The sequence below is a fragment of the Callospermophilus lateralis genome, chromosome 1 (assembly GCF_048772815.1).
Source record: "Callospermophilus lateralis isolate mCalLat2 chromosome 1, mCalLat2.hap1, whole genome shotgun sequence".
Classification (NCBI taxonomy): domain Eukaryota; kingdom Metazoa; phylum Chordata; class Mammalia; order Rodentia; family Sciuridae; genus Callospermophilus; species Callospermophilus lateralis.
In genome coordinates, this window is record NC_135305.1 from 99,944,106 (window position 1) to 99,970,545 (window position 26,440).

Sequence of the window (26,440 nt, forward strand, 5' to 3'; positions counted from 1 at the left end):
TTTATTTAGAGACAGGGTCTCACTGAGTTGTTAAGTGCCTCGCCATTGCTGAGGGTGGCTTTGAATTTGTGATCCTCCTGTCTCAACTTCCCAAGACGGGGATTACAGGTGTGCACCACAGCATCCGGCTTCTAGTGTATTTTTTTTTTTTAATTTTTTAGACATTGATGGACTTTTATTTTAGTCATATATTTGTATGTGGTGCTGGGAATTGAACCCAATGCCTCACACATACTAGGCAAATGCTCTATCACTGAGCCATAAGCCCAGCCCATAGTGTATTTTTTTTAATCTTTATTTTTATTTATTTATTTATTTATTTTATGTGGTGCTGAGGATTGAACCCAGGGCCTCGCATGTGCTAGGTGAGTGCTTTACCGCTGAGCCACAACCCCAGCCCCCCCCCCCCCCCCCCCCCCCCCCGCCACCGCCCATAGTGTATTTTTTAAAAAAGTTTTAAGGGTGTTAAGATCCCAAAGCACTGCAGGTGGGAAAATAACTATTTTGTATTCAACTTGGATGACACATTACCTTTACATTAAATTTCTATAGTTAGGGGTGTTGCTCAGTATTAAAGACTGCTTTTTATTTTTTTATTTTTTGTAGTTTTTGATAGACCTTTATTTTATTTATTCATACATGGTGCTGAGAATCAAACCCAGTGCCTCACACAGGCCAGGCAAGTGTGCTACCGCTGAGCCCCAGGCCCAGCCCCAAGGGTGCTTTTTTGACATGTGTGAGGCTCTGGGTTCAATGCCCTGTACTGGGAAAAAAAAAAAAAAAAAATTCTGAGTTTAAGTCATGCATCACTTAACAATGGGAATTATTCTGAGAAGTGTGTTGTGAAGTGATTTTATTGTGTGATCATCATAGAGTGTTGTATTTACACAAACTAAGATGGCTAGATGTCACTAGGTTATATAATCTCCTGGGACCACTTTCCCATATATAGTCTGTCATTGATTGAAATAATTGTATAGTATATAACTGTAATTTCCCCTTAGAATTTTAAGGGACTTACCACATTTCCTTCTACCATGACCCATCTAATGCTGAAGTGTTCTTCCATTATAGGTAATCTTTTCATTTTTCTTACTGGAAACTTTGAGATCTCTTAATTCTTTTTTTTTTTTTTTTTTTTTTTTAATACCAGATTGAACCTAGGGCACTTAACCACTGAGCCACATCCCCAGCCCTTTTTTTGTATTTTATTTAGAGACAGGGTCTCACTGAGTTGCTTAAGGGCTCAGCCTCCCAAGCTGCTGGGATTATAGGCAAGCTCCACTGCAACCACCAAGTTCTCTCTCTCTCTCTTTTTTTTTAAAGAGAGAGAGAATTTTTTTAATATTTATTTTTTAGTTTTTGGTGGACACAGCATTCTTGTTTGTATGTGGTGCTGAGGATCGAACCTGGCCCCTCGCATGCCAGGCGAGCGCGCTACTGCTTGAGCCACATCCCCAGCCAAAACCACCAAGTTCTCTTAATTCTGTAGGCTTTTTTCTCCATTGGTGTGCTGGGGATTGAACCTAGGGCCTTGCAGATACCAGCTCTGTCACTGAGCTACATCTGCATCTTGATGTTCTATAATTTTCTGAGAACTAGTCTAAGTATCTAGGATTTGTCTTTTACATTAACCTACCTCTTATTGGGCTTTTTCTGTCCACAGAATGGTGCCTCATTGATTTATTCTGACATTTGTATTCTTGTTTTGTCTTTGCTCTTGTTTTCCCCCTGGATGAATGCTAGACTTACTCTTGACTCAACTCTTCTATGTTCCTTACTTTTTCTCAGACATTCAATTTTTTTTATTTTTGCTTTATGTTCTAGGATAGGATCAGTAAAACTTGTTTAAAAAGTCAGAGAGAAAATATTTTAGGCTTTTTGGGCCATGAGGCAAAAATCAGTGTCTTTAAGTTAGTACTTAGATTTAAGGCAACAAATTTCCACAAAGTTTTTATTGAATTTAGAATATAATAAAATTAAGTATAATTTGTTGTGATAAAGTTATAGTACAGGCCAGGCAAGTGTGCTACCGCTGAGCCCCAGCCCCAGGAATTCTTTTGGGGTCCTAACATTTTGTTTAATTAAGGTTCAAAGTTAGAACTCCTTCTCAAATTCATCACTAATGGGTTAGCCAATTAGTTACACCCATTTTATTATTCTAATTAACTTTTTATTTTGCCATTATATTTGTAATTTCTAAGATGACTTGTTCTTTCTTTTTTTAGCTGGCCTATTCTTGTTTTATGGATGGGGTTTCTTCTCAGATGTCTTTCCCTGCCCTGTCTCTCCCTATTCACTCTTTGGCCTTTCTCTTTTATGATGATCATGGAAATCATTTGTGTCTGTGAAGGATGGATGATGTCTATTAGTGAAGGAATGCTCTCAGCATGTATTTCCTTTTTAGTTGTATCTGTTTCTCCGGGAGGGGCCCCCTGTAGTAGCCACAGTGGGGTGGGATTACTGGGCCTAGTAGTGTCTGTGTTTCTTTTCTTGCCTGGGTTCAGGTCACCTGGTTCTACTCTGTAGAAGCAGCTTTTAGAAAGGAGGAACCTGATCCTGTGACTCTACTCTGGGTTTTAAAAAAGATAAAAGTGATGGGGCTGGGGTTGTGGCTCAGTGGTAGAATGCTTGCCTAGCATGTACAAGGTGCTGGGTTCGATTCTCAGCACCACATAAAAATAAATAAATAAAATAAAGGTATTAAAAAAAAAAAAGGTAAAGTGACAGGGAGTTAATACCATGTATCTATTCTTACAAATCACACTCTAGGACTATTTTTCCCATTTTACACTGCTTTCTACATTTGTGGCATATGTGATATGTGATAGTAACTGAAGAACAGAATTATTCTGAGGCAACCAGTCTTTTTGGAACCAAGAAATAATAAACTTTATTGTTACATGTTAATAAAGTTGAACCATGTGAACTTGCCTTTTTATAAGTAAAACACTGTTGAAAGCCAGCACTTTGATTTAGTATAATAAAATTGTACTGATGGTCCCTAACTACAGTGGTTTGACTCAGTGAGTTTTTTACTTTATAATGGTGCACAGTTGTACCTGTATAACCATTCTGTTTTTTACTTTCAGTATAGTATTCAATAAATTATGTGAGAGGAAGAAAAGGAAGGGAAAAGGGAAGTGGGAGGGAAGGGAAGGTTGAGCCATTGGGTTGGGGATGTAGCTCAGTGGTAGAGTGTTGCCTAGTATGTGCAAAGCCCTGGGTTCAACTCCCAGCAGGGGGAGATTAAAAAAAAAAAAAGGTGGGGAAGGAAGGAATGGGAAAAAAAAAGGCAGACACGTGATAGCCTCTGAGGGCATGACAACTGGTTTCTTTTTTCTTTTTTTTAAAAGAGAGAGGGAGAGGAGAGAGAGAGAAAATTTTTTAATATTTATTTTTTAGTTTTCGGTGGACACAACATCTTTGTATGTGGTGCTGAGGATCGAACCCCGGGCCGCACGCATGCCAGGCGAGCGTGCTATGGAGCTTGAGCCCCATCCCCAGCCCTGGTTTCTTTCTTTCTGTTTTTTTAATATTTTTTAGTTGTAGCTGGGCACAATACCTTTATTTTATTTATTTGTATGTCGGGCTGAGGATCAAACCCAGGGCCTCACCTGTGCTAGGCGAGCGCTCTACCGCTGAGCCACAACCCCAGCCCAGACAACTGGTTTCTTAAGGCTTTTGGGTGTAGATTAAATTATACTACCAGCTTTCCTGGATCTCCAACTTGCAAATGGTAGGTGATGGGACTTTTCAACCTCCATAACCATGGAAACTGATTGAATTGTGTATTATGCAGATAGAAAAAGAATGAGGAAAATCTCTGTATGTTGATATGGGTATGTTATTATTAGACTATGTTTTGCATAAAAAAGAAAACTTGAATACATATATATGTAATATACATATTTACTTATAGGCCCAAAAGGAAATGATGAAAAGATAAATAGATACTAATTAAAATGGTTAATATTGAGAGGGTATAGAAAAGGAATAGGGATGGAAGAGAAACATCTGTGAATGCATATTTTTTAAAACATTCTTTTTTTAAAAAAAAACACCTTTATTTTACTTATTTTTATGTGGTGCTAAGGATCAAACCTAGTGCCTCATACATGCTAGGCAAGCGCTTTACCACTGAGCCACAACCCCAGCCCGAGTGCATATTTGTATGTACTTTTACTTTGGAACCTTGTGATGGTTTTATATAATTAGAAATTTAAAATTAAAAAGAAAAGGATAGTTATTAAAAATTAGATGAAGGGAGCTGGAGATGTAGGTCAGTGGTGGGACTATTTGCCTAGGATGAGATGTTCACCACTTTATTATAAAATAGGGTTTTTAAAAAATTCTAATTTGTTATATATGATAGCAGAATGCATTACAATTCATATTACACATATAGAGCACAATTTTTCAAATCTTTGGTTGTATATAAAGTGTATTCACACCATTTGTGTCCTCATACATGTACTTAGGGTAATAATGTCCATCTCATTCCTCCATCTTTCCTACCCCTGTGCCCTCTCCCTTCTTCTCCCATTCCTTTTTCCTATCTAGAGTTCATCCAATCCTCCCATGCTCCCCCTCCCAACCTCACTATGAATCAGCCTCCTTATATCAGAGAAAACATTCAGCATTTGGTTTTTTGGGATTGGCTAACTTCACTTAGCATTATGTTCTCCAGCTGCTTCCATTTACTTGCGAATGCCATGATTTTATTCTCTTTTATTACTGAGTAATATTCCATTGGGTATATATACCACATTTTCTTTATCCATTCATCTACTGAAGGGTATATAGGTTGGTTCCACAGTTTAGCTGTTGTGAATTGTGCTGCTATAAACATTGATGTGGCTGTGTCCCTGTAATATATTAAAATAGGTTTTGTGTTAGATAATTTTACCTATTCTAGGCTGAGTTAAGTGTTTTGTTTTTTTTAAATTTTTTTAGTTGATTTATTTATTTATATGCGGTGCTGAGAATTGAACCCAATACTTCACACATGTGAGGCAAACACTCTACGACTGAGTCACAACCCCAGCCCAAGTGTTCTGTTTTTTGATGTGTAAAGACTGAATCCAGGGCCTCACACATGTTAGGCTAATGATTTACTCCTGAGCTACATCCCCAGACTTTTTAAAATTTTATTTTTGAGACAGTGTCTATCTAAGTAGAGGAAATGGAGATCCTCCTGCTTCAGCCTCCTGTGTAGTTGGAATTTTAGGTGTGAACCACTTTGCTTGGCTGATTTGAATGTTCTAAGCATGTTTAAGGTAGGCTAGGCTAAGCTAGGATGTTTATCAGGATAGGTGTATTAAATGCATTTTCAGCTTATGGTATTTTCAATTTGTGATGTGTTTATTGGAAACTTGTTGGGAGGAGCATCTGTATTTTAATTATTTGGTTTATATGTTGATCTGTGAGTTATCTGTAGTTACTCTAATTAACCAGAAGATTAATTAAGTAGTTTTTCTATTTGCAAGTCATTCTGAAATATTCCATAAGGAACCTCAGCACCAATAAGTCCAACTTCTCCTTTTCTATATTAGGAAATTTAAAGAACCGAAGGCAAAGTTGCTGGTGGACACACACTACTTAGTTTCAAATTGGTGACTCAACTTGCTAATCCTGGAGGCAGGTAGAGGCATTTGCAGGCTGAGTGCCTTCTAGCCACATGTGCCTTGCCCAAGCCCCACTTGGAAATGCACCTTTCCCCAGCAAGGTCTTGCTTGCCTTAGAGCAAGTGGTGAAAAAAAGCATGTCTGAGACAGCCTTGTCCATGTCTCTACCCTTCCATGAGTTTAGGGCCCTGGGTTTTCACCAACAGCATGCAAGCCTAGCAGTGTTTTCTCTCTGATTTTTAACTTTAGCATCAGAACTTCTGAAAGGTCAGACATCCAAAATAGCAACCCTTAGTTGACTGCATGGGATCCTACAGAAATGCAGGGGGTGCTGCTTGTGGGATTTGCGTGCTGTGAGTAGTGGGAAAATATTTATTTGTTCATTTTGTGTCTTTTTGTTCATGCAGCCCTCTTGAATTTTATCAACATTCTGGATGCTGCCCGCTTTTTAAGCTTTTTAAAAACTGTAAACAAGTGCAGTGGGCTTTGCAGAAGGAAGCTGTGGTTTCTGGTCTTCCTGCTTGCTCATGTTTTTTTTCAGAGGGAGGGCTAACATCTGACCATATTTTTCAACAAGTTCAAGAGAGAGTAGAGAATGCACCAGAAGGTGAGGAACCAGAATTCCTCCAAAGAAATTGCTCCTCAAACTGAGTCTCCAACGGGGTATTCCATGGAGAATGAGGTAGGTTCAAATCCAGTGTGGAAGGAGCTGCCTAGAACAATTGTGTGGGGCCCCTGTGGGTGGCATTTATGCCATTTCTCAGGGCTTGTTCAGGATGTCCTGTCCTCTGACCTCTACTCTGGGACATTGGGGTGGAGGGTTCATTTATCAGCTTCTTTGGCTGGAGGGCAGTCAACAGTGTGTGTGCCTGGAAATGAGGAGCCATCCCATCCAACTGGAGAGTAGAGGTTGTTACACTCATTCATTTTTACTCAGGAATGAGGCCATGGTTTTTCTGTCTGTGAGGAAAAAGTAATTTTCCTGTGGATTTGTAGTCAGTTGAGTCCCAAGATCTGAGTTGGACAATGGTAAAGGAAAAAGGTCAAGAAATTGATAGCATCCAAACCTGGAGAGACTCGTGCCCGGAATTTTGTCCATAGGCCCATAGTGGGACCATAGCTGTGTACTAGTGTGGATTTCAGTCCATTGGGTATGGCATCCTATGGGCATTAAGGTGCGTATGCATTTGCCACCAGAGCAAACTGGCAACAGTGGGCAGAGATCTGATTCTCTAAACTTGGCCAAGTCCTGAGATGGGGACACATACAGGCAATGTTGTGCTCATTATTAGACATGTGTAGTACCAGGGAAAGGTCCTTTTTCCATCAGGCATCAGACTACTCAATTTTCTTTAAAGAAATTGAACCTATCTAGGGGCACTACAGTGAGTGCTGGGAGTTGTTTCCAGTTTAGATAGGCAGTTTTGCAGGGCAGGATTGACAGAGGGAGCTCTCTGTTACAGAGTTTGCAAAAGAAGATTTGTCATAGCCTCCAATACACATAGACCTAGGGCAGTGTGTGATGTATGAGAAGTGCAGGCTTGGATGTATAGGGACATAGCCTCTCATTGTTCAGCTGGACATAATTGTGCTTCTGGTTTCTGTTGAAGCAGGGGTACCCTGAGCAGTTTTCTGACCCTCCACACTGAGGTTGGTGCCTCTTCTAGTCACTCTTCCTCATCCTTGCCAGGCCTGGTCATTACTAGGTAGTTGGAGTTTGTCTGCCTCTCAGACTGGGGGCATTCTGGGGAAAGGAATGATGGCTCCTTCACTGTTAATAGCAGTGTCTGGTGTGTGGCAAACCGTCGTGAGACTCTGCTTAAGGTTGGACTCTAGCAGATGCTGGGTCTTTTATTTTAATAATAAGTGTCTTTGTTCAGAGTCAATCTTGTTTTATTAGCAAGGTAAGACCTACCTTATAGTTTATTGTGAGGATTAAATCAGACACACATGTGAAAATGTATGAGGTACCCCATGCATCTTGGTTTTCTTACTTTCTTCCTTCTTATATTTGTTAGCACTTTTCCCAGAATTACTTGCTGAGCTTACGTTTTGTACTGGGGATGCAAGTCGCATGTATGGCTGTACTGTTTACTTTGTTCCCAGAGCAGAGACCACTGTCCCATAAGTCTAGGTATGCTAATTCTTTCCTTCATTCATTAATTGATCAGTACAGGGGATTGAACCCAGGGGTGCTCTATGACTGAGCCACATCTCCAGCCCCTTTTATTTTTTATTTTGAGTCAGGGTCTTGCTGAGTTGCTTAGTGCCTTGCTAAGTTGCTGAGGCTAGCCCAGAACTTGTAATTTTCTTGCCTCAGCCACTGAGATTACTGATGTGTGACATCACACCTGGCTTTTGCTGCTTCTTTTACAGGATATATTTATTATTGTACATGAATAAACAGATGCTCTGATTTAGAAGTTAATATCTGAGAAATTGTGTGGTAACCTCAGTCCTTCAGAATCTGTTCACCCAAGTGGACCATTAGATTGATCTTCCTACTTGATGAAACTCAAGACCCATAGTGGACACAGGCCGGCCTTGCTCAGAATCCAAACCTGGGCGTCATGAGAGAGCATGTTCATTATGTAATGTTCTATACAGGCCAGAGGGAGTTTTAGTTTTGGTTTTTATTTTTATTATTTTTTTTAAAATTTTACTTATTTATTTTTATGTGGTGCTGAGGATAGAACCCAGGGCCTCGCATGTGCTAGGCGAGCGCTCTACCGCCGAGCCACAACCCCAGCCCTAGTTTGGAATCTGTAGAACATTTAAACTAAGAAATATACTTTGGGTTTCCAACTTTGTGTGTGTTGCTGGGGATCAAAAACAGGGTCTTGAACTTACCAGGAAAATACTCTACCACTGAGTAGTAGAGTATTCCCCAGCTCCAAGATTTCCAACTTTAAGAGCTGTTTTAAGTTTAACATGGCAAATAGTACAATATTGCAAGGATCTGGGGCCTTTTCAGAGTGAGTCTAGAAAGTTCCACATAGTTATCTGAGGTAGTGTATATTCCACATGGATGTCTATACGATGCTGCACAGAAACTCAGAGCTAGGTTCACTCCTCCCTGTTCTGTACCTTGGGCTCTTTCGGCCCTTTCAACCCTATAGCCTCCGTTTCTTCAGAAAAGACTTAGACCAATAGAGTCATCCTGTGTTGGGACTCCACTCATGGAAGAGACACTCACTCAACCCCCTGCTCTTCTGGGGGCCAGTTGGGTCTTTTGATTTCTTGAGGTCAAAGATGATAGATCATTTTGGTGGTGATGAACATGCACACTCAATAAAACACTCGTTGAATGAAGATTGATGGTTGATAGAGTTTTTAAACTTTGGATCTGTAGAACATTTCAGTGAGAAGGTGAATGTAATCCCAATGACTTTGGAGGCTGAGGAATGAAGATTGAAAGTTTGAGGCCAGCCTCAGAATTTAGTGAGGCCTTTAGCAACTTAGCAGGGCCCTGTCCCTGTCTCAAAATACAAAATTAAAAAAGGCCTGGGGGATGTGGCTCACTGGTAAAGTGCCCCTGGTTTAATCCCTTGTACAAAAAAAAAAAAAAGGGTGGGGGAACCCATGATAGGTTATTGGAATCTTGATTCTATACATCAGAATATTCTAAATTATTTATCAGTTTAATTTTTAACCACAATTTTCATGTTCAAAAGCAGCTTAATTAAAAAATCTGAGATGCCCTCTTGTTCTGTTTTGTTGCTGAAATAGCAGAGTACTCCCTTACAGTGCTTCTTGTTCCTCTTGCCGGTTCCCCATAGCTGAGAGAGAACTGGACCAATGCAAAAGTGCTAATTCTCTTCCACCAGAGCAGCAGCTACCCTTCATTCTGTGCTAAAGACAGTGAAGTTGTGGCAGATGTGCTTGGTGTGTTTCATTACTAAATAGTTTCAACAGTTCACAATCTAGGAAGACTCATCTATCCAGTAAAACACAAAAACAGGGTGGTTTAGCATTATGGCACATATTTGGGGCCTGCTGTGTGTCTTCAGCATTTACTGGCTATTTTTGTCATGGATTTAAATTCTGTTACTCTGTTTTGGAAATATTTCTCCTGCCTAACTGTGATACCCTTGAGGGTATGAACTATCCCTCTTCCATCTGTGGTGCCTCCCTGGTTGCCTAGCCTGGTATAAACACTAAATGAAGGGTCACCACCAGCATTTATTGTTCTCCATTCCTGTGTAAGCTCTGGGGCAGAGATGAAAGTGCCAGGGGCAGTGGTGACAGAGCTGGGCTCAACTAGGGAGGAACAGACCCCTGGGCAGTAAGTCATTCATGAGGGTATCTACAGGGGTTGTACATGGTTTTCTTGTCCTGCAGGGGTTCTGAAAGATGCTCCCAATGGTTGTATCACTGGCTAATTGCAGAGGGTCTTTCTTTAGTGTTGGGACTGCAGGACAGGGCCCTGGGGTCCTTCCTAGTGTAGATTAATTCTTTATGTAGATTCTAATTTTATGAACTGTATATTACTTTTATGATAACAGTATAAGTCGCCCGTGGTTTGAGAACCTGTAAGGTATGGTGAGGGCTTCTTGGTTAGAGAGCTATCTTAGCAAGTCTTGATCTTAGAATGGGTTCCTCTTGTTCCCATGTGTGGATTAGTAGTGAGTTTGATAGCAGGCAGCTTCTGGAGGAACTGGCCTACCAAGCTGAACTGCTTGTCTGCTGGAGCCAATGCTCAGCCATGATAAGCTACTGAGAGGAGGGAATTCTGTGGGGTCACAGGAGGAAATGTTTTAGGGATACCTGTTTTCCACTGGCCAGTGTGAGACCATGAACTCTATAGAGACACAGGTTTATGGGCCACATGCCTTTGTATATCCGTAAACCTCAGGGCTAGGCTATGTACATCATAAGAACTAGAAGGAGAAACTAGTGATTAAGTGTAACACATGTGAAGAGTAATTCATGTGCCATCTGGTCACCGAGGATGGTGTCAGTAGTGAGGAAATCACAGTTGTTTTTGGTGGGGCTGATGAAACATGATTTTTGCATTGCTAAAATTACATCACCAAATGTGGGGGGTCATATCCAGCTTACAGTTTATCCTCAGTAAAAATCTGATTTGACAAATCACAGGTGACTGTTTCTCCCCCTTCTTCCTTGAGAACCCCACATTGAGACTGCCTGGTCCAGATGCCACCTGCTCCCATCTACCACTTATCAAAACTCCTCCTGAGGCTCAAAGTACAAGCTTATGAAGGGTCTGAAGAGAAAAGCCTGAAAGGTACCCCAGGGGCAGCCGTCCTAGAGTGTGAATGTGGCAGCTCAGAATTAGCATCCTGCCAGCTTTTCCAAAACCCTTTTCCATCTGTTCTGTTATTTGTCTTAGAGAGGGTTGTCTTCTAAGGATATTGGTTCTTTTAACTTTATGTGCTTTTATATCTTGTTCCAGTTTACGTATATACAGTGAGAGGCAGCAATCATATTCATCCTTTTCAAATATAAATATTTCAAAGGTGAAAACAGTACAGAGCAAAGAAAATGGAGCTCTTTACACACATCATCCAGCCCCAGCTGTTACCTGCTGTGGGGACCTTCTTTCTTTTTCTGGTACTAGGAATTGAATCCAGGGATGTTTTACCACTGAGCTATATTCTGAACCCTTTTAATTAAATAAATAAATAAATAAATTTTGAGACAGGGTTTCACTAAGTTGCTTAGGGCCTCCCTGAGTTGCTAGGGCTGGTTTCAAAGTTGCAATCCTCCTGCCTCAGTAAGTCTCTGGGATTACAGGCGTGTGCCACTGGTCTTGGCGCTGGGAACCTTCAGTTATCTTACTCTACCTTCTCTACAATGCCAGCAAGAAATTTTAAGGGGCTACCTCTAGGGGAGCTACTGGTCAAGAAAGGGCATCAAGGTCAACAATTGACTATTCCAGGTCAAGGAGGCAGATGCTAAATAGCTCACACGAGAGGAAGTATTTTAGTGGATCAGAGGGCTCTGAACCTGCATCAGAGTCTTGTCCCATGGGGAGAGTGGATAAAGCACTCAGGTGGGTGCCAGGCCCAGTTTTATTTTCTAGTCTGGTCATGAGGTGTAGAAGACAGTCTGAGGCTTTGGCACTATTTTTATAATGATAGATGTTGAAGAAGAGATGAATTTATGTATGCATGAAGGTATATATTTGAATGGTACTGGGCATTGAATACAGTGATGCTTTTTCACCAAGCTACATACCAGCCCTTTTAATTTTTTAATTTTGAGATAGGACTTCACTGAGTTGCTTAGGCTGGCCTCAAACTTGTGATCCTTCTGTCTTAGCCTCCCAAATCTCTGGGATAGGTGTGTACCACTGTACCTGTGAGATGAATTTATAATATATTGTCAAGAGTAAAAACAGTCATAAAATAACTTGACATATATTTTGCTTGTTCACAGTGTATCAGATGTGTGCTCAGCAGATTTTGTAAATTATTTCATAGTCTGCCCTCAGACTGAGGATCATAAACTCATTTTAGAGATGGTGAGAATTCAGATAATCAGTTTGCTTAGGAAACTATGCAGCCAAGACCATCATGCCAGAGTGGAGGTCAAGCCTCCAGCCTGAGGAACTTGTCTATCTACTAGTAGCAAAGGGTCCTTGAGATGTAGGAAACCTTGGGGTGGGGGTGAGGATAGGCATGATAGCAGAGTGAGTGGACAGCTCCAGTGTCAACTCTTCTCCCATCATTTTATTTATTTATTTATTTTTAAATATTTATTTTTTAGTCTTAAGTGGACACAATCTTTATTTTCTTAATTATTATTTTTTAGTTGTAGGTGGACACAGTATCTTTATTTTTATGTGGTGCTGAGAATCAAACCCAGTGTCTCACACATGCTAGGCAAGCACTCTACCTCTGAGCGACAACCCAAGCCAATATCTTTATTTTACATTTATGTGGTGCTAAGGATCGAACTCAGTGCCTCAATCATGCCAGGCAAGCACTCTACCACTGAGCCACAACCCCAGCCCCCATTGTTTTATTTTTGTTGAACAGGATTTCTGATTTCTGTTTCAATGAATGTAATAAAACCCAACATCAAAAGGCCATGGATTTGAAGGGTCAGCAGTAAAGATGAGGGACAGGAAAAGCTGTCTCCACTGTCAGAAGGCAGCAGAGTCAGGGAAGATTTTTGGGCCTATTATGTGAGGATGGGTGGACTTTGCTTGTTTATTGATTTTTTTTTTTTTCTTCTAATGCTAGAGAGCAGAATGTGCTGGTAGGAGGTGGGGAGGGTCCATGCCAGGTAGGGTCTGACCTCAGCCTGACTATGGGGGTAACTTCGGGAAGCTGCTGGACCATAAAATATTGCCTTTGTTGGAAGTGATCACAGAGTTCTACCCTCAGCTGTGATTGTCTATGAAATTGGTAGTTGACAAGGTGTTCTCTGGGACCACAGGTTCTGTGACACCACTCTGTGTTGGATTTTGTGTGTGACTGGATTTCCCATATTACAGGGGAGAGAAGTGAAAGCTTTTAAAGTATCTGATAACTCATATATTTTGTTTGTTACTGTATTTGCGAATAAGAGAAGGTCTAAGCTGGGCCTGCTATGTGGACCCAGCTGCTGTCTGAGCACTGTCACCCCGTCTGGGTAGGTGAGCCGTAGAAGCAGCTGAATCTCCTCGCTAAGATGTCTGTCAGATCACTGAGAAAAAGGCAGTGATGTCATTGTCTCTTGCAAAGGTCACTTGGTGTCTGTGCCTTCATTTGTGACATTTTGCTGCTGAGGTAGCACTCAGTGTCTTATTTTCTCTGGGTTTATGTTCAGGGACTGCAGCGCCATCTCTTAGCAGAACTTGGGATTGCTTCCTCATGGTGTCAATGATCAGGAGGTGCCAGGCCCTATCCTGGCGTTTCTTAGGCTAGGTTTGCTTTCATTCTCTTTCACTCTCTCTCTCTCTGAATTCACTTTGATTTTAGGATTATTTTTCAGAACTTTCATAAGGTGCCTAACAGGGTGTGAGGTTGCTTAGTGAGGGACCAACCAGCATGATCAGGTGTCTAGTTGTCTGCACCTGAAGCCTGGAGGCTCTGCCAGAGGGAAGGGATTGCAGAAGCAGCACATGCTCCATTAAAAAATGAGCTTCAGCTGGGTGTGGTTGTGCATGCCTATAATCTCGGCAACTTGGGAAACTGAGATAGGAGGATCACAAGTTCAAGGCCAGTCTCAGCAATTTAGTGAGACCCTTAGCAACTTACTGAGATCCTATCTGGGGGGGAAAAAAAAGGGCTGGACGTGTAATTTGGTGGTAGAGTGCTCCTGGGTTCAGTCCCAGCACCATGAAAGAAATGAAATTCTGTAGACTGCTCCACCTTGGCTGCTGAGATGGTTCCTTGTTGCTCGCACCTGGCCATCCTTCCTACTTGCCTACACAGAGTTCTCTGACATGAAGTTGCTCAGCAGAGTTTGTAGGAGTTGGAGCCATGTATGTTTTGTCTTCTGGGGAAACTCTTCCCTCTGTCTCTTCTTCTCAACAGCCAAGGTTACTCGCCTTCTGCGTATTGTAGTGAACAGAGCCCTCCACGCAGCCCATGTGGCTTCTTGGCCCACCTGGGCCTGTGAGCTGGCCACGGAGCCCAATCCCTCAGGCTGTGTATTCTTTGTCCTTTCTCACTAGCCTGGCCATCATCAACCCCTGTTTGCATGGGGATAGTGGTAATGGTTTTGGCTACTTCTGTTTGTTAGCCACAGGTACAACACAAAGCATTTGTGAATAATGAACTCCAATCATTGCCATTTCTGCCTGCAGCCTGGAATTGTGTCGCCATTTAAACGAGTATTCCTAAAAGGTGAAAAGAGTAGAGATAAGAAAGCCCATGAGAAGGTGACAGAGAGGCGCCCTCTGCACACTGTGGTGCTGTCATTACCCGAGCGCGTCGAGCCAGACAGACTGCTGAGCGACTATATTGAGAAGGAGGTAAAGGTAAGTCGTCATGGGCCACAGGGCGCACCTGCCAAACACTGAGATGATGAGGCGTCTACCTCTACATAATGCCTTAGCCCACACCCCACTCACTGCCCTTCCTGTGCTGATGTGTCTAATAAGAAAACCCAAAACCCAAATTCTTGTCCCTGACCAAAGTTTGTTTTTTTATGCAGTAGTATGATATGTCCTCTCTCTTGAAGGCCCAGCCATATGGGCAGCTTGACCTGCTTCACCAGAAGAGGGTTGAAGAGCTGGGAGAAATTCCACATCTCCTCTAGTTTGCAGATGACAAGAGTTATTTGATTGACTGCTGGACATGGTGGCATATACCTGTAATCCCAGCTACTCATGAGGCTGAGGCACAATTTAGTGAGATCCTGCCTCAAAATTTAAAAAGAGGGGAAGGGGCTAGGGATAGTCTAGCATGCTGGAGGCCCGGGGGTTAATCCCCATTACTGCAAAAAAAGGTGGGTGGGGAAGGCACTCTAATCATGTGCTTGAGCCCATCACTGTGTCTCAAAGGCCTGTGCTCAACAGACTGTTTCTAAGCCATGTGATGTCCCCTAACATGAAAGTAAATGAATAAAAAGGTATTAAGCCACAAGGTCGGAGAGAAAGAGAAGGAGACAACAGGTTGAGGGGGCCCATAAATAGGAGAAGGAAGCTAATGAGGTGAGATTTTTGGGTCAGAGGTTATGCTGCTGGACCTGAGCACCCACAGAAGAAAGAATCCAGGTGCTCAGAAGGGGCCTGTCTAGATGCCTATGAGAGGGATTCCTGCCTTCACCTGGCCCAGCCTCTCCCTTCCCCACTGGGAGATGGGATATCTGGCACAAGGGAGGGTGGGAGAGACCCAGGTCAAAGCCTGCTATGGATGGCGAGAATCCCCAGCCCCTTTCTCTATCAAGCATCTAGAATGCCTGTAACCAGATCTTTTCCATTAGAGGATTCATGGAAAGAAGCTAAATGGGGAAGCTGAGCCGCCCCATACTGACCATGAGTGTTAAGAAGCTGGCAACCTGAAATACCAGCAAGGGTAGAATCTGCTCCCCTCTGCCAGAGGACCAGGAAAAGGGCAGCCTCACAAGGCAGCATGTTCAGAGAAGTACTGCTCAGCTCCAGCCAAATGTAACAGAAACAACTGTGTCCCTAACCTCTATTCCACCAGCAAAGGCCAAGTAGGGGCCACCTTGTCCCCCAGAGCTGGCCAAGCAGGGAACAGGGAACTTTATTTCTGCTGAGCAGTAACAACTTCTTAAAGAACCTTGAATGGTTGTGGGTGTCAGTGGGAATCATTTGGGAGGCAGTCACTCCCCCAGCCAGGGAAGTATCATTGAGGGCCACATGGGAAGCCAGAACTGCCACCAGGCCCAGCTCTAAGAAGAGCATCTCCCCCCACCCAGGAAGGCCAGGCAGAGAATGTGACATTCCACTCTGCCTAATGATAGAAAGGTGTTATTTCCTCCTTCTCTGGGGACCAGAGCAGATTTCTAAGAGATGTGTCACTGGAGTTCTGGAGAGAGGATAAAGGGCAGGGATGAAGAACTTTTCAAAGATAATGTTTTAGACAGCTTTTGCATCGTTGTGACCAAAATACCAGACAAGAACAATTTAGAGGAGGGAAAGTTTATTTGGGGCTCATGGTTTCAGAGGTCTTAGTCTATAGATGACTAACTTCATTGCTTAGGACCCAAGGTAAGGCAGCACATTATAGCGGAAGGGCCCAGCAGAGGAACACTGCTCAGCTCACAGCAAGGTCAGGAAGCAAGGAGGTGGACACAGAGAAGATGCACCCTTTCAGGGTATGTTCCTAGTGATCTATCTCCTCCAGCCGTATTCTACCTGCTCACAGTTACCACCAAGTCATTCACACCAGGATGGACTGGTTAGATTACAGCTCTCAATCCAATAACTCTACCTCTGACCATTTTTGCATTGACACTGGACTTTTTCAGGGGATACCTTACATCCAAACCATAACAGATATAATGGCTAAAGCAGCTCCAATTGGCAAAAGACAAACTTAGAGAGCAGTTAAAACAGCAGATTACTCGTCAGAAACATGGGGACCAGGAGAAAGTGGCCCAGCATTCTTCAAGGGCCCAGAGACCCTGCAGAATCAAAAGGATAAGGAAAGAATACAACAAGCAACTCCACTGCAGAAACAGTAGATCAAAAGACGGGACGGACCAATTCCTTGAAATGTGCAAACTAAGCACATCCTCTGAAATAAATAATTGGAAATGTTTTGTAATTATTAAACAAATTCAATATCTAATTTTCTAATATAATTTTTTTTTTTTATAAAAGAAGTCTTCAGTCTCTGATGGTTTCACTGGAGATTTCTACCAACCATTTGAAGAATTAACACCAGTTCTACAGTCTCTTCTAGAGAAATGGAAGGGGAGGGACACTTTCTCACTCATTCTGGGAGGGTAGTATTGTCTGATACCAAAATCGGACAAAAACAGAACAAAAGATATATAGCCACAAAACTTTTAAGCAAAATATTAACTAATTGAATTCAGCATATGTAAAAAAAAAATATATATATATATACTATGATCAAGTGGGGTTTATTTGAAGGTTGCAAGATTGGCTTTGTATTTGAAAATGTAATTCATCTTATCAGTCAGTACAGAAATTGACAAAATCCAATACCGATTCTTGATAAAAACTCAGAAAACAAGATTATGTATGTGAGCAATGAATGTATAGACACCAAACTAAAAATACAGAATCATTTACAACTGCTTAAAATAATGAAACACTTAAGTATAAATCTTACAAAACATGTATAGCATTTGTATGCTGAAAACTAAAAAGATCAGAGCAGCACTAAATTTAGTGGAGAAATTTGAAATAAATCAGAGGCCTAAATGAAGAGACATGTTTGTAGACTGGTATGTTAACATGTCAGTTCTCCCCAAATTCATATAAATGGACCAGTGCTTTGAAATCAGAAACTACCACAGGGTACCCAATATGTAATCAATATTATTTTTTTCTTTTTGTGGTACTGGGAATCAGACTTAGGGCCTCACACTAGAAAAGTGCTCTGCAACTGAACTATATACTGAGCCCTGAAGTAGGTAATTCAAACAACTTTGTAACTATTAGAAGTGAATTATACAATTTTTGTCAAAATCCCAGCAAGATATTTTTTATAGATACTAATAAGATATTCTGATCTATATGGGAAGGAAAAAGAAGTAGAATTAGCTAAAACAAATGTGGAAATATGAAATAAGGAGAATTAGATCTCAAAAAGTATCAGATTGCTATAAAATTGTGAACCTAGGAGCAGACCTACACGCTGATTGTTGTCAGAGGTGCAGAACCTGTTCAGCAAATTGGATAGAAAATTGGATGCCATAGGCTAATAGTGAATCTCATCCTAAACTTCACTTAATACAAAAATTAATTCAAAATAGATCATGGGCTTAAATGTAAAACCTCTGGAAAAAATCTCAGAAAGTCTTCATGATGTAAGGCTAGGCAAAGAGGTCTTTGATGTGACACCAAAAACATAATCAATAAAAGGAAAAACTGATAAGCTAGACTTCACCAGAGTATAAAAATTTTTCTCTGCAAAAGAGGATGAAAAGACACAATACAGGACTGGGGTTGTGGCTCAGCGGTTGAGCGCTTGCCTAGCATGTGCGAAGCCCTGGGTTCGATCCTTAGCACTACATAAAATACATTAATAAAATAAAGTATTAAAAAGAAAGAAAGAAAGAAAAGACACTCTGCAGATGGAGAAGGAAGTATTTGCAAACCACATATGTGATGTAGGGTTAGTATCTAGAAAATATAAAGAACTCTCAAAACTCTCAACAGGAGAAAAAGCAAACAATACAAGTAGAATTTGGGCAAGAGACGAGACATTTCACTAAAGGGGATATATAGGTGACAATATAAATACATGAGAAGATGCTCAACACTAGACATCAGGGAAAGGCAAATTAAAACCACAATAGTTATCACTATGTACCTAACAGAATACCTAAAGTAAAGAAATAGTGGCAACATCCAGTGCTGGTGAGCATGCAAGGAGCTGGGTCCTTGCACACTGCTTGTAGAATGCAAAATGGTGCTGCTGCTCTGGAGAACAGTTTGATAGTTTCTTAAAAACTCACCATGCAACTACTATATGATCTTGCAATTGTGCTCCTAGGCACTTTATTCTAGGGAAGTGAAAATTTGTGTTCACATGAAAACCTGTGTATGCATAGTCAAAGCAGTTTTATTTATAATAGCCCTAAACTGGAAACAACCCCAGTGTCCTTTGGTATGTAAATGGTAAAACAAGTTGAGGTTTCTTCATACCATGCAAGACTTCTCAGCACTAAAAAGGGGTGAACTGCTAATACATATAATAACCTGGGTGGATTGTCAAAGTTACTGCTAAGTGGAACAAGCCATCCCACAAATGATTCCCTTTATATAACATTCTTAAAACAATGCAGTTACTGATATGGAGAACACAGTAGGATTTGCTGTGGTACAGATGGGGGAAATAGTTAAGTCTATCAAAAGGTAATAGGAGGGAACTGGGCATGGTGGCATACATCCATAATCCCAGAGACTCAGGAGGCTGAGTCAGGAGGATCACAAGTTTGAAGCCAGCCTTAGCAATTTTAGTGAGACCTTGTCTCAAAAAAAAAAAAAAAGACTGGTGTCAGGAGTGTACCCCTCTAATTTCAGCAACTAATGAGACTGAGTGAGGTAGGAGGATTGCAAGTTCAGAACCCGCCTCAGCAATTTAGCAAGACCCTCAGCAACTTAGTGAAATCCTTTCTCAAAATAAAAAGGGCTGAGACTTAGCCCAGTGGTAAAGTGCCCTGGTTTCAATCCCTAGTAACCCCCAAGAAAAGGTAACAGGAGGGGACCTTAAGGTGATGGGTGTTTTGAATCTTTAATGTCATTGTCTGTTTCCTATGTACTTTTTTTGGTGTACTTCTGTAAGAAGTCACCACCAGGATGAATGGATGAAAAGGCACAATAGACCTCCCTCTATTATTTCTTGCAGTACTATGTAAACTTAAAATTATCTTAAACTTGTAATTATTAAGAGATAAAAGATTGTGCATAGCCAGGTGCAGTGGCATCTTCCTGTAGTTGGAGCTGCTCAGGAGGCTGAGGTAGGAGGATCTCTTGAGCCTAGGAGTTCAAGGTCAGCCTGGGGAACACCCCTCCAACCTGAACCTCCTCCAGCAAACTCAAAGATTGTAGTTTTATGACTTTGCATAGAAGTGAGGTGGAATATATGTGACAAAGTGATATAAGCAGTAAGTTAATGATTAAGTAAAAAATCATATTCTAAGAAAAAAGAAAGGGTAAGTGGGAGTAGTGATATATATATATATATATATATATATATATTTTTTTTTTTTTTTTTTTTTTAAGTTGTTAGACCTTTATTTATTTATTATTTGTGGTGCTGAGAATCGAACCCAGTGCCTCACACATGCCAGGCAAGTGCGCTACTGCTGAGCCATAGCTCCAGCCCTGGGGAATAGTGATTTAATTGGAAGTTGAGATATAATGTCTTAAAACAAGAAACCAAACAATAGCAATATAAACCCATTATTTAGAAAAATGACCCTAGATGCCTGAAGAAACAGATCCTAGCACGACTATCTCTTGAAAGTGGTTTATAGGATTTTCCTGGTTGGGACCAGAGATTTTCATTTTTTATTATATGTTTCTTTGGACTATCTGACTTTTTAAAATGTATACATTTATTACTTTGATAAAATAAAAATAGTGATAACAGAATCTTCAAGTGGCAAGGAAACATTTATTCCCACATATTCCAATGTGGTTCTTTATGGAAAGTATTTTGTGTTTAGAATGAGCATTAAAAATAAAGTTGACAGAAACTTGATAATGGTTCCTATTTTTGGAATGCTTACTGTGTGCAGCAATACTGTTTTAACTTTTTACATTCATTAATCCTCACAAAATCTTCGAAAAGTTGAAACATTCTCCTTATTTTTCATCACATGCTGACATTTGCCCCAGTATGCTCAGTGCTATATTAGCTTGAAGCCTGGTGACTGAGTGAGGTAACACACACCAGGCCTACTGTGTCTTCATTCTGGGAGAGACAATAGGTAATTACTTCTGTGATATCAAACCCAAGAAACTTCTTGGTTAGATTTATTTTTTTAATTAAAAAAATTATTTATTGAATATGTAACCTTTGGAAGGAACTCTGACTCCATTTTCTTGAATCCTTACACACATAATTTAGATATCTATATATAAACATGTATGCATTTGTTTCTGAAATGATTATATGGTGTATACTGCATCTTCTGTTTTAAAATTTCAATTAAAAAAACCATTTTTCTATGTGTGTGTGGTACTGGGGATTGAACCCAGGGTCTTTCTCATGCTGTGCAAGTTCTCCACCACTGAGCTACATCCCTAGCTCCCAACTTTTCATTCATTCATTTGGTCAGTCAGCCAGCTATGCATTCATTTTGTGGTGCTGGGGATTGGACCCAGGGCCTTGTGCATGCTGAGCAAGTACTCTACCACTGAGGTACATGCACACCCCTGAACTTTATTTTTTTTAAAAAAAGGTTGTTTGGGGTTTTATGTGTGTTGTGTGTGTGGTGCTGGAGATTGAATCCAGGGACACTTACCATTGAATTTTATCCTTAGCTCTTTATTTTTTATTTTTTTGGTACTAGAGGTTGAACTCAGGGGTGCTTAACCAGTGAGTCACATCCACAGCCCTTTTTTTGTATTTTATTTAGAGACAGGGTCTCACTGAGTTGCTTTAGGACCTTGGTAAATTGCTATGGCTAGCTTTGAACTCAAGATCCTCCTATCTCAGCCTCTTGAGCTACGATTACAGGCAAGCATATGGCTCTTGTTTTTTATTTTTGAGACAGGGTCTCACTAAATTGCCTGGACTGACCTGAATTTGTAATTCTCCTGTGTTAGCCTCCAGAGTAGCTGGGATTATAGGTGTGTTCCACCACACTCAGCTTAAAAATGTGTAAAGCTGGGTGCACATGCCTATAATCCCAGTGGTTTAGGAGGCTGAGGCAGGAGGATGGCAAGATGAAAGCCAGATGCAGCAATTAAGTGAGGTCCTAAGCAATTTAGTGAAGCTCTCAGCAGCTTAGTGAGACCCTGTCTCAAAATATAAAAAAGGGGCTGGAGGTGCTGGGGATATAGCTCAGTTGATAGAGTGCTTGCCTTGCATACACAGGCCCTGGGTTCAATCCCCAGCACCATAATTAAAAGTGGCGGGGGAGGTGCTAGGTAAGTGGCTCAGTGGTTAAACACTCCTAGGTTCAATCTCTGGTGCCCCCCCAAAAAAGTTTTAAAATTATTTTACTTGATGTAATAATTGTATATACTTATGGGTCTAATGTGATATTTCAGTACATGTTTGCAGTGTATAATGATTAAGTCAGGGCAGTTAAAATCTGTCATCTTGAACATTTATCATTTCTTTGTGTTGGAAACATTCAAAAATCCTTTCTTACAGCTGCTTTGCAATATACAATAAATTATTAACTATTTTTAACCATCTAACTGTATTTTTGTACCCAATAACCATCTTCTTTCTGTCTTCCCTATTCTCTCTTTCCTTTCTGTCCTCTGATAACCCCTATTCTATTCTGTATTTCTGACTTATTTCCACATATCAGTGAGATGTGTTGTGTCTTTCTGTGAGCAAATGGCAAGATATCGTTCTTTTTTTATAGAAAAATATTTTATTGTGTATACACATCATATTTTCTTTTTCCTTTTACCATACTGGGGAATGAACCTAGAGGTACCCTACCACTGAGCTATATCCCTGGCCCTTTTTTATTTTATTTTGAGACATGGTCTCATAAGTTGTCAAGACTGGTCTCTGTCTTGCAATTGAGCCTCCTGCTCAGCCTCCCCAAGTTACGGAGATTACAGTTGTTTTCCACTCTACCTGGCTCTAGCCTTTTTATTTTTTATTTTGAGCAAGTCCCTCTAAATTGCCAAGGCCAGCCTTGAACTTGGAAGCCTCCTGGCTTAGTTTCCTGAGTCTCTGGGATTACAGGCGTGTGCCATCACTCTTGGGTCACATCTTCTTTATGCAGTTATCCATTGATGGCTACTTAGGTTGATATCTTGGCTATTGTGAGTAGTGCTGCAGTAAGCATAATAGTGCAGGCATCTCTTTAACATACTAATGTCATTTTCTTTGGATATATATACTTAATAATGGGATCGCTGAATCATAAGGTAGTTCTGCTTTTAGTTTCTCAAGGAACCTCCATACTGCTTTCCATAACTGTGGAAAATTACTGTGCTAAATTATATTCCTCCCAGGAGTGTATAAGTGTTCCTTTTTCTCCATATCCTTGCCAGCAGCATTTGTTATCTTTTAACTGTCTGATAATTAGCCATTCTAACTGGGGTAAGATGATCTCTAATTGTGGATTTGACTTCAGATTGCATTTCCCTAATGATTAACAATGTTGAACCTTTTTTTCATAGACTTGTTGACCATTTGTATATCTTCTTTTGAGAAATGTTGTTTGAGATCACTTGTCCATTTGTTAACAGGTCTTTTTTTTTTCTATTGAATTTTTTTTTTAGTTCCTCAGATATTCTGGATATTAACCCCTTAGTGGATAGAATTTGCAAATATTTCCTACTATTCTGCAGATTATCTCTTTATTCTCTTGGTTATTTCTTTTGCTGTACAGAAACTTTTTAGTTTGATATAATCCCATTTGTCTATTTTTGCTTTTGTTACATCTGCTGTGGGGGTTTATTTAAAAAATCATTGCCTGTACCTTGTTTTTTGTACTCCACTATATATTTCTTTATATATCAGAATGTCACACTGACATGTAAAGCTGCTTCACTTGTTTTAATGACTGCATAGTGTTCCTTTATATTGCTATACCATATTTTATTTAACCAGTGACCTATTAATGCATATTTAATTTGTTATATACAATTACACACATTTTACTCTAGATACATATTAGAAAAATTTCAGAATGGAATTTCTGGATCTGTAAGTCTAGGTTACTTTTTAATTTGACAGAGAATTCCAGATTGCTCTTCATAGAGAAGTTAAGCCTGTGCATGCCTTCAGCAGTCTTTGAGAGTACCTGTCTCCACCCTCTGAGGAACAACACAGTGTGTATGCAACCTTTTTGATATTTGCTAATCAATAGAAGTAACTATAATGTTTCCTCATTATAGTTTTACTTACAAGTGAGGTTGAGTGTCTTTTCAAATAGTCAAGAGTCAAATTTCTTTCATACTGTCTTTCTAGATCCACTGCCCCTTTTTTCCTTTGGATATTTGTGCCTATTTTCTTTGTATTTTCAGTAGCTGTCGGTATGTCAGGTAACTTAGCCCTTTGCTGTAAAATTAATGGCAAATGTCTCTTGCTGGTTTATCATTCGTCTTTGTATTTGTTTCCAGTGATTCTCCAGCAGCAGAATCTGAAATGAGATTATGTTCAGTTGAACTGTTAGGGGCCTGTTGGGGAGGAGGGGAGGCTGGGGAGGGTGGAGGAAAAAGTGTGTGAAAATTGTCTGTTCAATCCCAGTTCTGCCACCTTTGTTGATGGGAGGGATGCAGAGGATGGAATCAGGGAGTTTTATCAACACTCAGAATGGTGGGGACCCTGGGTGGGATGTCTACCACATGTGCTGCTTTCTGCCTTCTGCTTGTTGATATTGTGTTTCTAAGTTCACTCCATCCAGACCCTGCTTCTTCAGCATCAATTGGTCTTATTTGCTGGAAACCTTTCCCCGATGAAGTGCAGTCCCCACTGCATCAATGACTCTGAGCACACCTTGTTATCCTCCTCCACTGCCGGTGCAATAAGAGTTTCCTCACCTGCCTGGTGAATCTGCTAGTCTCAGTTGTTTGCCCCAGGGTCTAGATACATATTGGATAAATTTCAATACCTATGAACTATAACTAATCATCTTATTCTTACCAGTGGCCTTTTCCAAATAGTGTTTTCTACTTCAGTAGCTTCTATTCTGTAGGTCATGGTTGCCAATTTGCCTGCTGATGGGTGGGGGAATATCTAGAGATATTTAAGGCGTACTCTGGACTGTCCCCACTTCCTTATAGTATGTCCCCACTTCCTCATGGTGATCTGGGTCAACTCCCCTGTAGAACAGTTGTTATTTTCTTTGCTTGCATATGCATGAACATGAGGAACCCAAAGTGACCAGCTAGCCACTATTTCTTGCTGTGTCTCCTCTTTTTTTTTTTTAATATTTATTTTTAAGGTGAAGATGGACACAACACAATGCCTTTATTTTTATGTGGTGCTGAGGATCGAACCCGGTCCCACCCGAGCTAGGCGAGCGCTTTACCGTTGAGCCGCAATCCCAGCCCCTGTGTCTCCTGATAGAAGTATTTTGTCCCTGGGATCTAGACCCTCAAAACCTGCAGAGCCTAAATTGAAGAGGTCAGCAAGTACCAGTTTCCCCAGCAGTCACTTGAGTTGATGGTGATTAGAGCCACTCCTGCTTCCATACCTTGGATCCTAGACCCCTGCATTTTTCCCACTAGAGACCTAGTACCATGTAGTGACTATGGTTTAGATGCATAATGCCTCTGAAAGGAGAGAAAGCATTCTTTTGGGATGTCATACAGGTGGCCCTTCAGCTATACCCTCAAGAGACCATTCCACAACTCCGTTGGACAGTTTTGACAATTCTGGACAATCAGGCATTATATAGGACCATTGATTCCCACAATCTTGTGCCTACTTTTATATCTCTTTAGTACAAAATGAATCCCCTAGTCCAAGGTAATGTCACATGCCGTCCCACATCAGAAATCAGGTATTCTATGAGCCCCGGGAGAATGGAGCTGACTGATGCCACAGGCAGGAGAGGCAGAACTATAACTGCGTTATGCGCTCATTCTTGCTAGGAAAGGATTCCTATTGTAGGGTTGAAGGAGTCCCGATGTACCTACTGATTAGTTGGTCTCCTGGAGGGATGACACATCATCAGGTCCACAGGTCTGAGCCTGTTTTTGACTTACCACTTTGGCTCAGAGTAGGGGGCTGGAATCAGTTTGAGATGGTCTTTTCTATTTCAGTAGCTCTTTTGTCTATAGGTCCAAGGGTCATCATGAGAATTCTGCACTCTACTAAGTGTGTCTTCTCCTTTTATATATTATATGTGTTATTCAGGAAATGGCAGGTGACTACCAGCTGAGTCTTGACCCAGTGGACATTTAGATATAGACCTGGAATCCACTGATTACCTTATAGCCCCACCCCATTCAGGGTTTGTTGGCAGTGTGGGTTCCCAAGTAGCAGCATCACCTCTAAACCTTCAAAAACTTTCACAGATTTCCAGTTCCCAGGAACCTTGTACCTGGGCCATTTAAATCTCTGGAGATTTAATGCTGGCAAAATCACCATGGGGCATACTTGCCTTGGTGTTAAGTTCCTTCCCACACAGGTGTGTCCTCTCCTTCCATCAGTGTTTGGGTCTAAGAGCTGCTTCAGTTCTGGAAACTGAGTCAGGGTTAGATACTTTTATTGCAGAAGCTTACCTCAACTTTCTGCCCCCCCTTTTTTTAACACAGGGGTACTCAATCACTGAGCCACATTCCCAGCCCTATTTTGTATTTTATTTAGAGATAGGATCTCACTGAGTTGCTTAGTGCTTCACAGTTGCTGAGGATGGCTTTTTTTTTTTTTTTAAGAGAGTGAGAGAGGAGAGAGAGAGAATTTTTCATATTTATTTTTTAGTTATCGGTGGATACAACATCTTTGTTTGTATGTGGTGCTGAGGATCGAACCCGGGCCGCACGCATACCAGGCGAGCGCGCTACCGCTTGAGCCACATCCCCAGCCCCTGAGGATGGC

The 26,440-nt window shown here is 40.9% G+C and overlaps 1 protein-coding gene across 5 annotated transcripts in view; it reads left to right on the plus strand.

Moving 5' to 3' along the window:
• The window catches only part of Ccm2 (CCM2 scaffold protein), a 61,031-nt gene that overhangs the window by 11,728 nt on the left and 22,863 nt on the right, over nucleotides 1-26,440 (plus strand). For 3 of the 5 annotated variants that reach the window (XM_076836773.1, XM_076836808.1, XM_076836780.1), the window contains exons 3-4: nucleotides 6,169-6,309; nucleotides 14,389-14,562. The exons of 1 other annotated variant lie outside the window; for it this stretch is intronic. In XM_076836773.1, coding sequence (XP_076692888.1) covers nucleotides 6,223-6,309; nucleotides 14,389-14,562 — 261 coding nt within the window. In that variant the 5' untranslated portion in view covers nucleotides 6,169-6,222. The remainder of the gene's footprint in view (nucleotides 1-6,168; nucleotides 6,310-14,388; nucleotides 14,563-26,440) is intronic. One more of the 5 variants, XM_076836789.1, reaches the window with a different exon arrangement.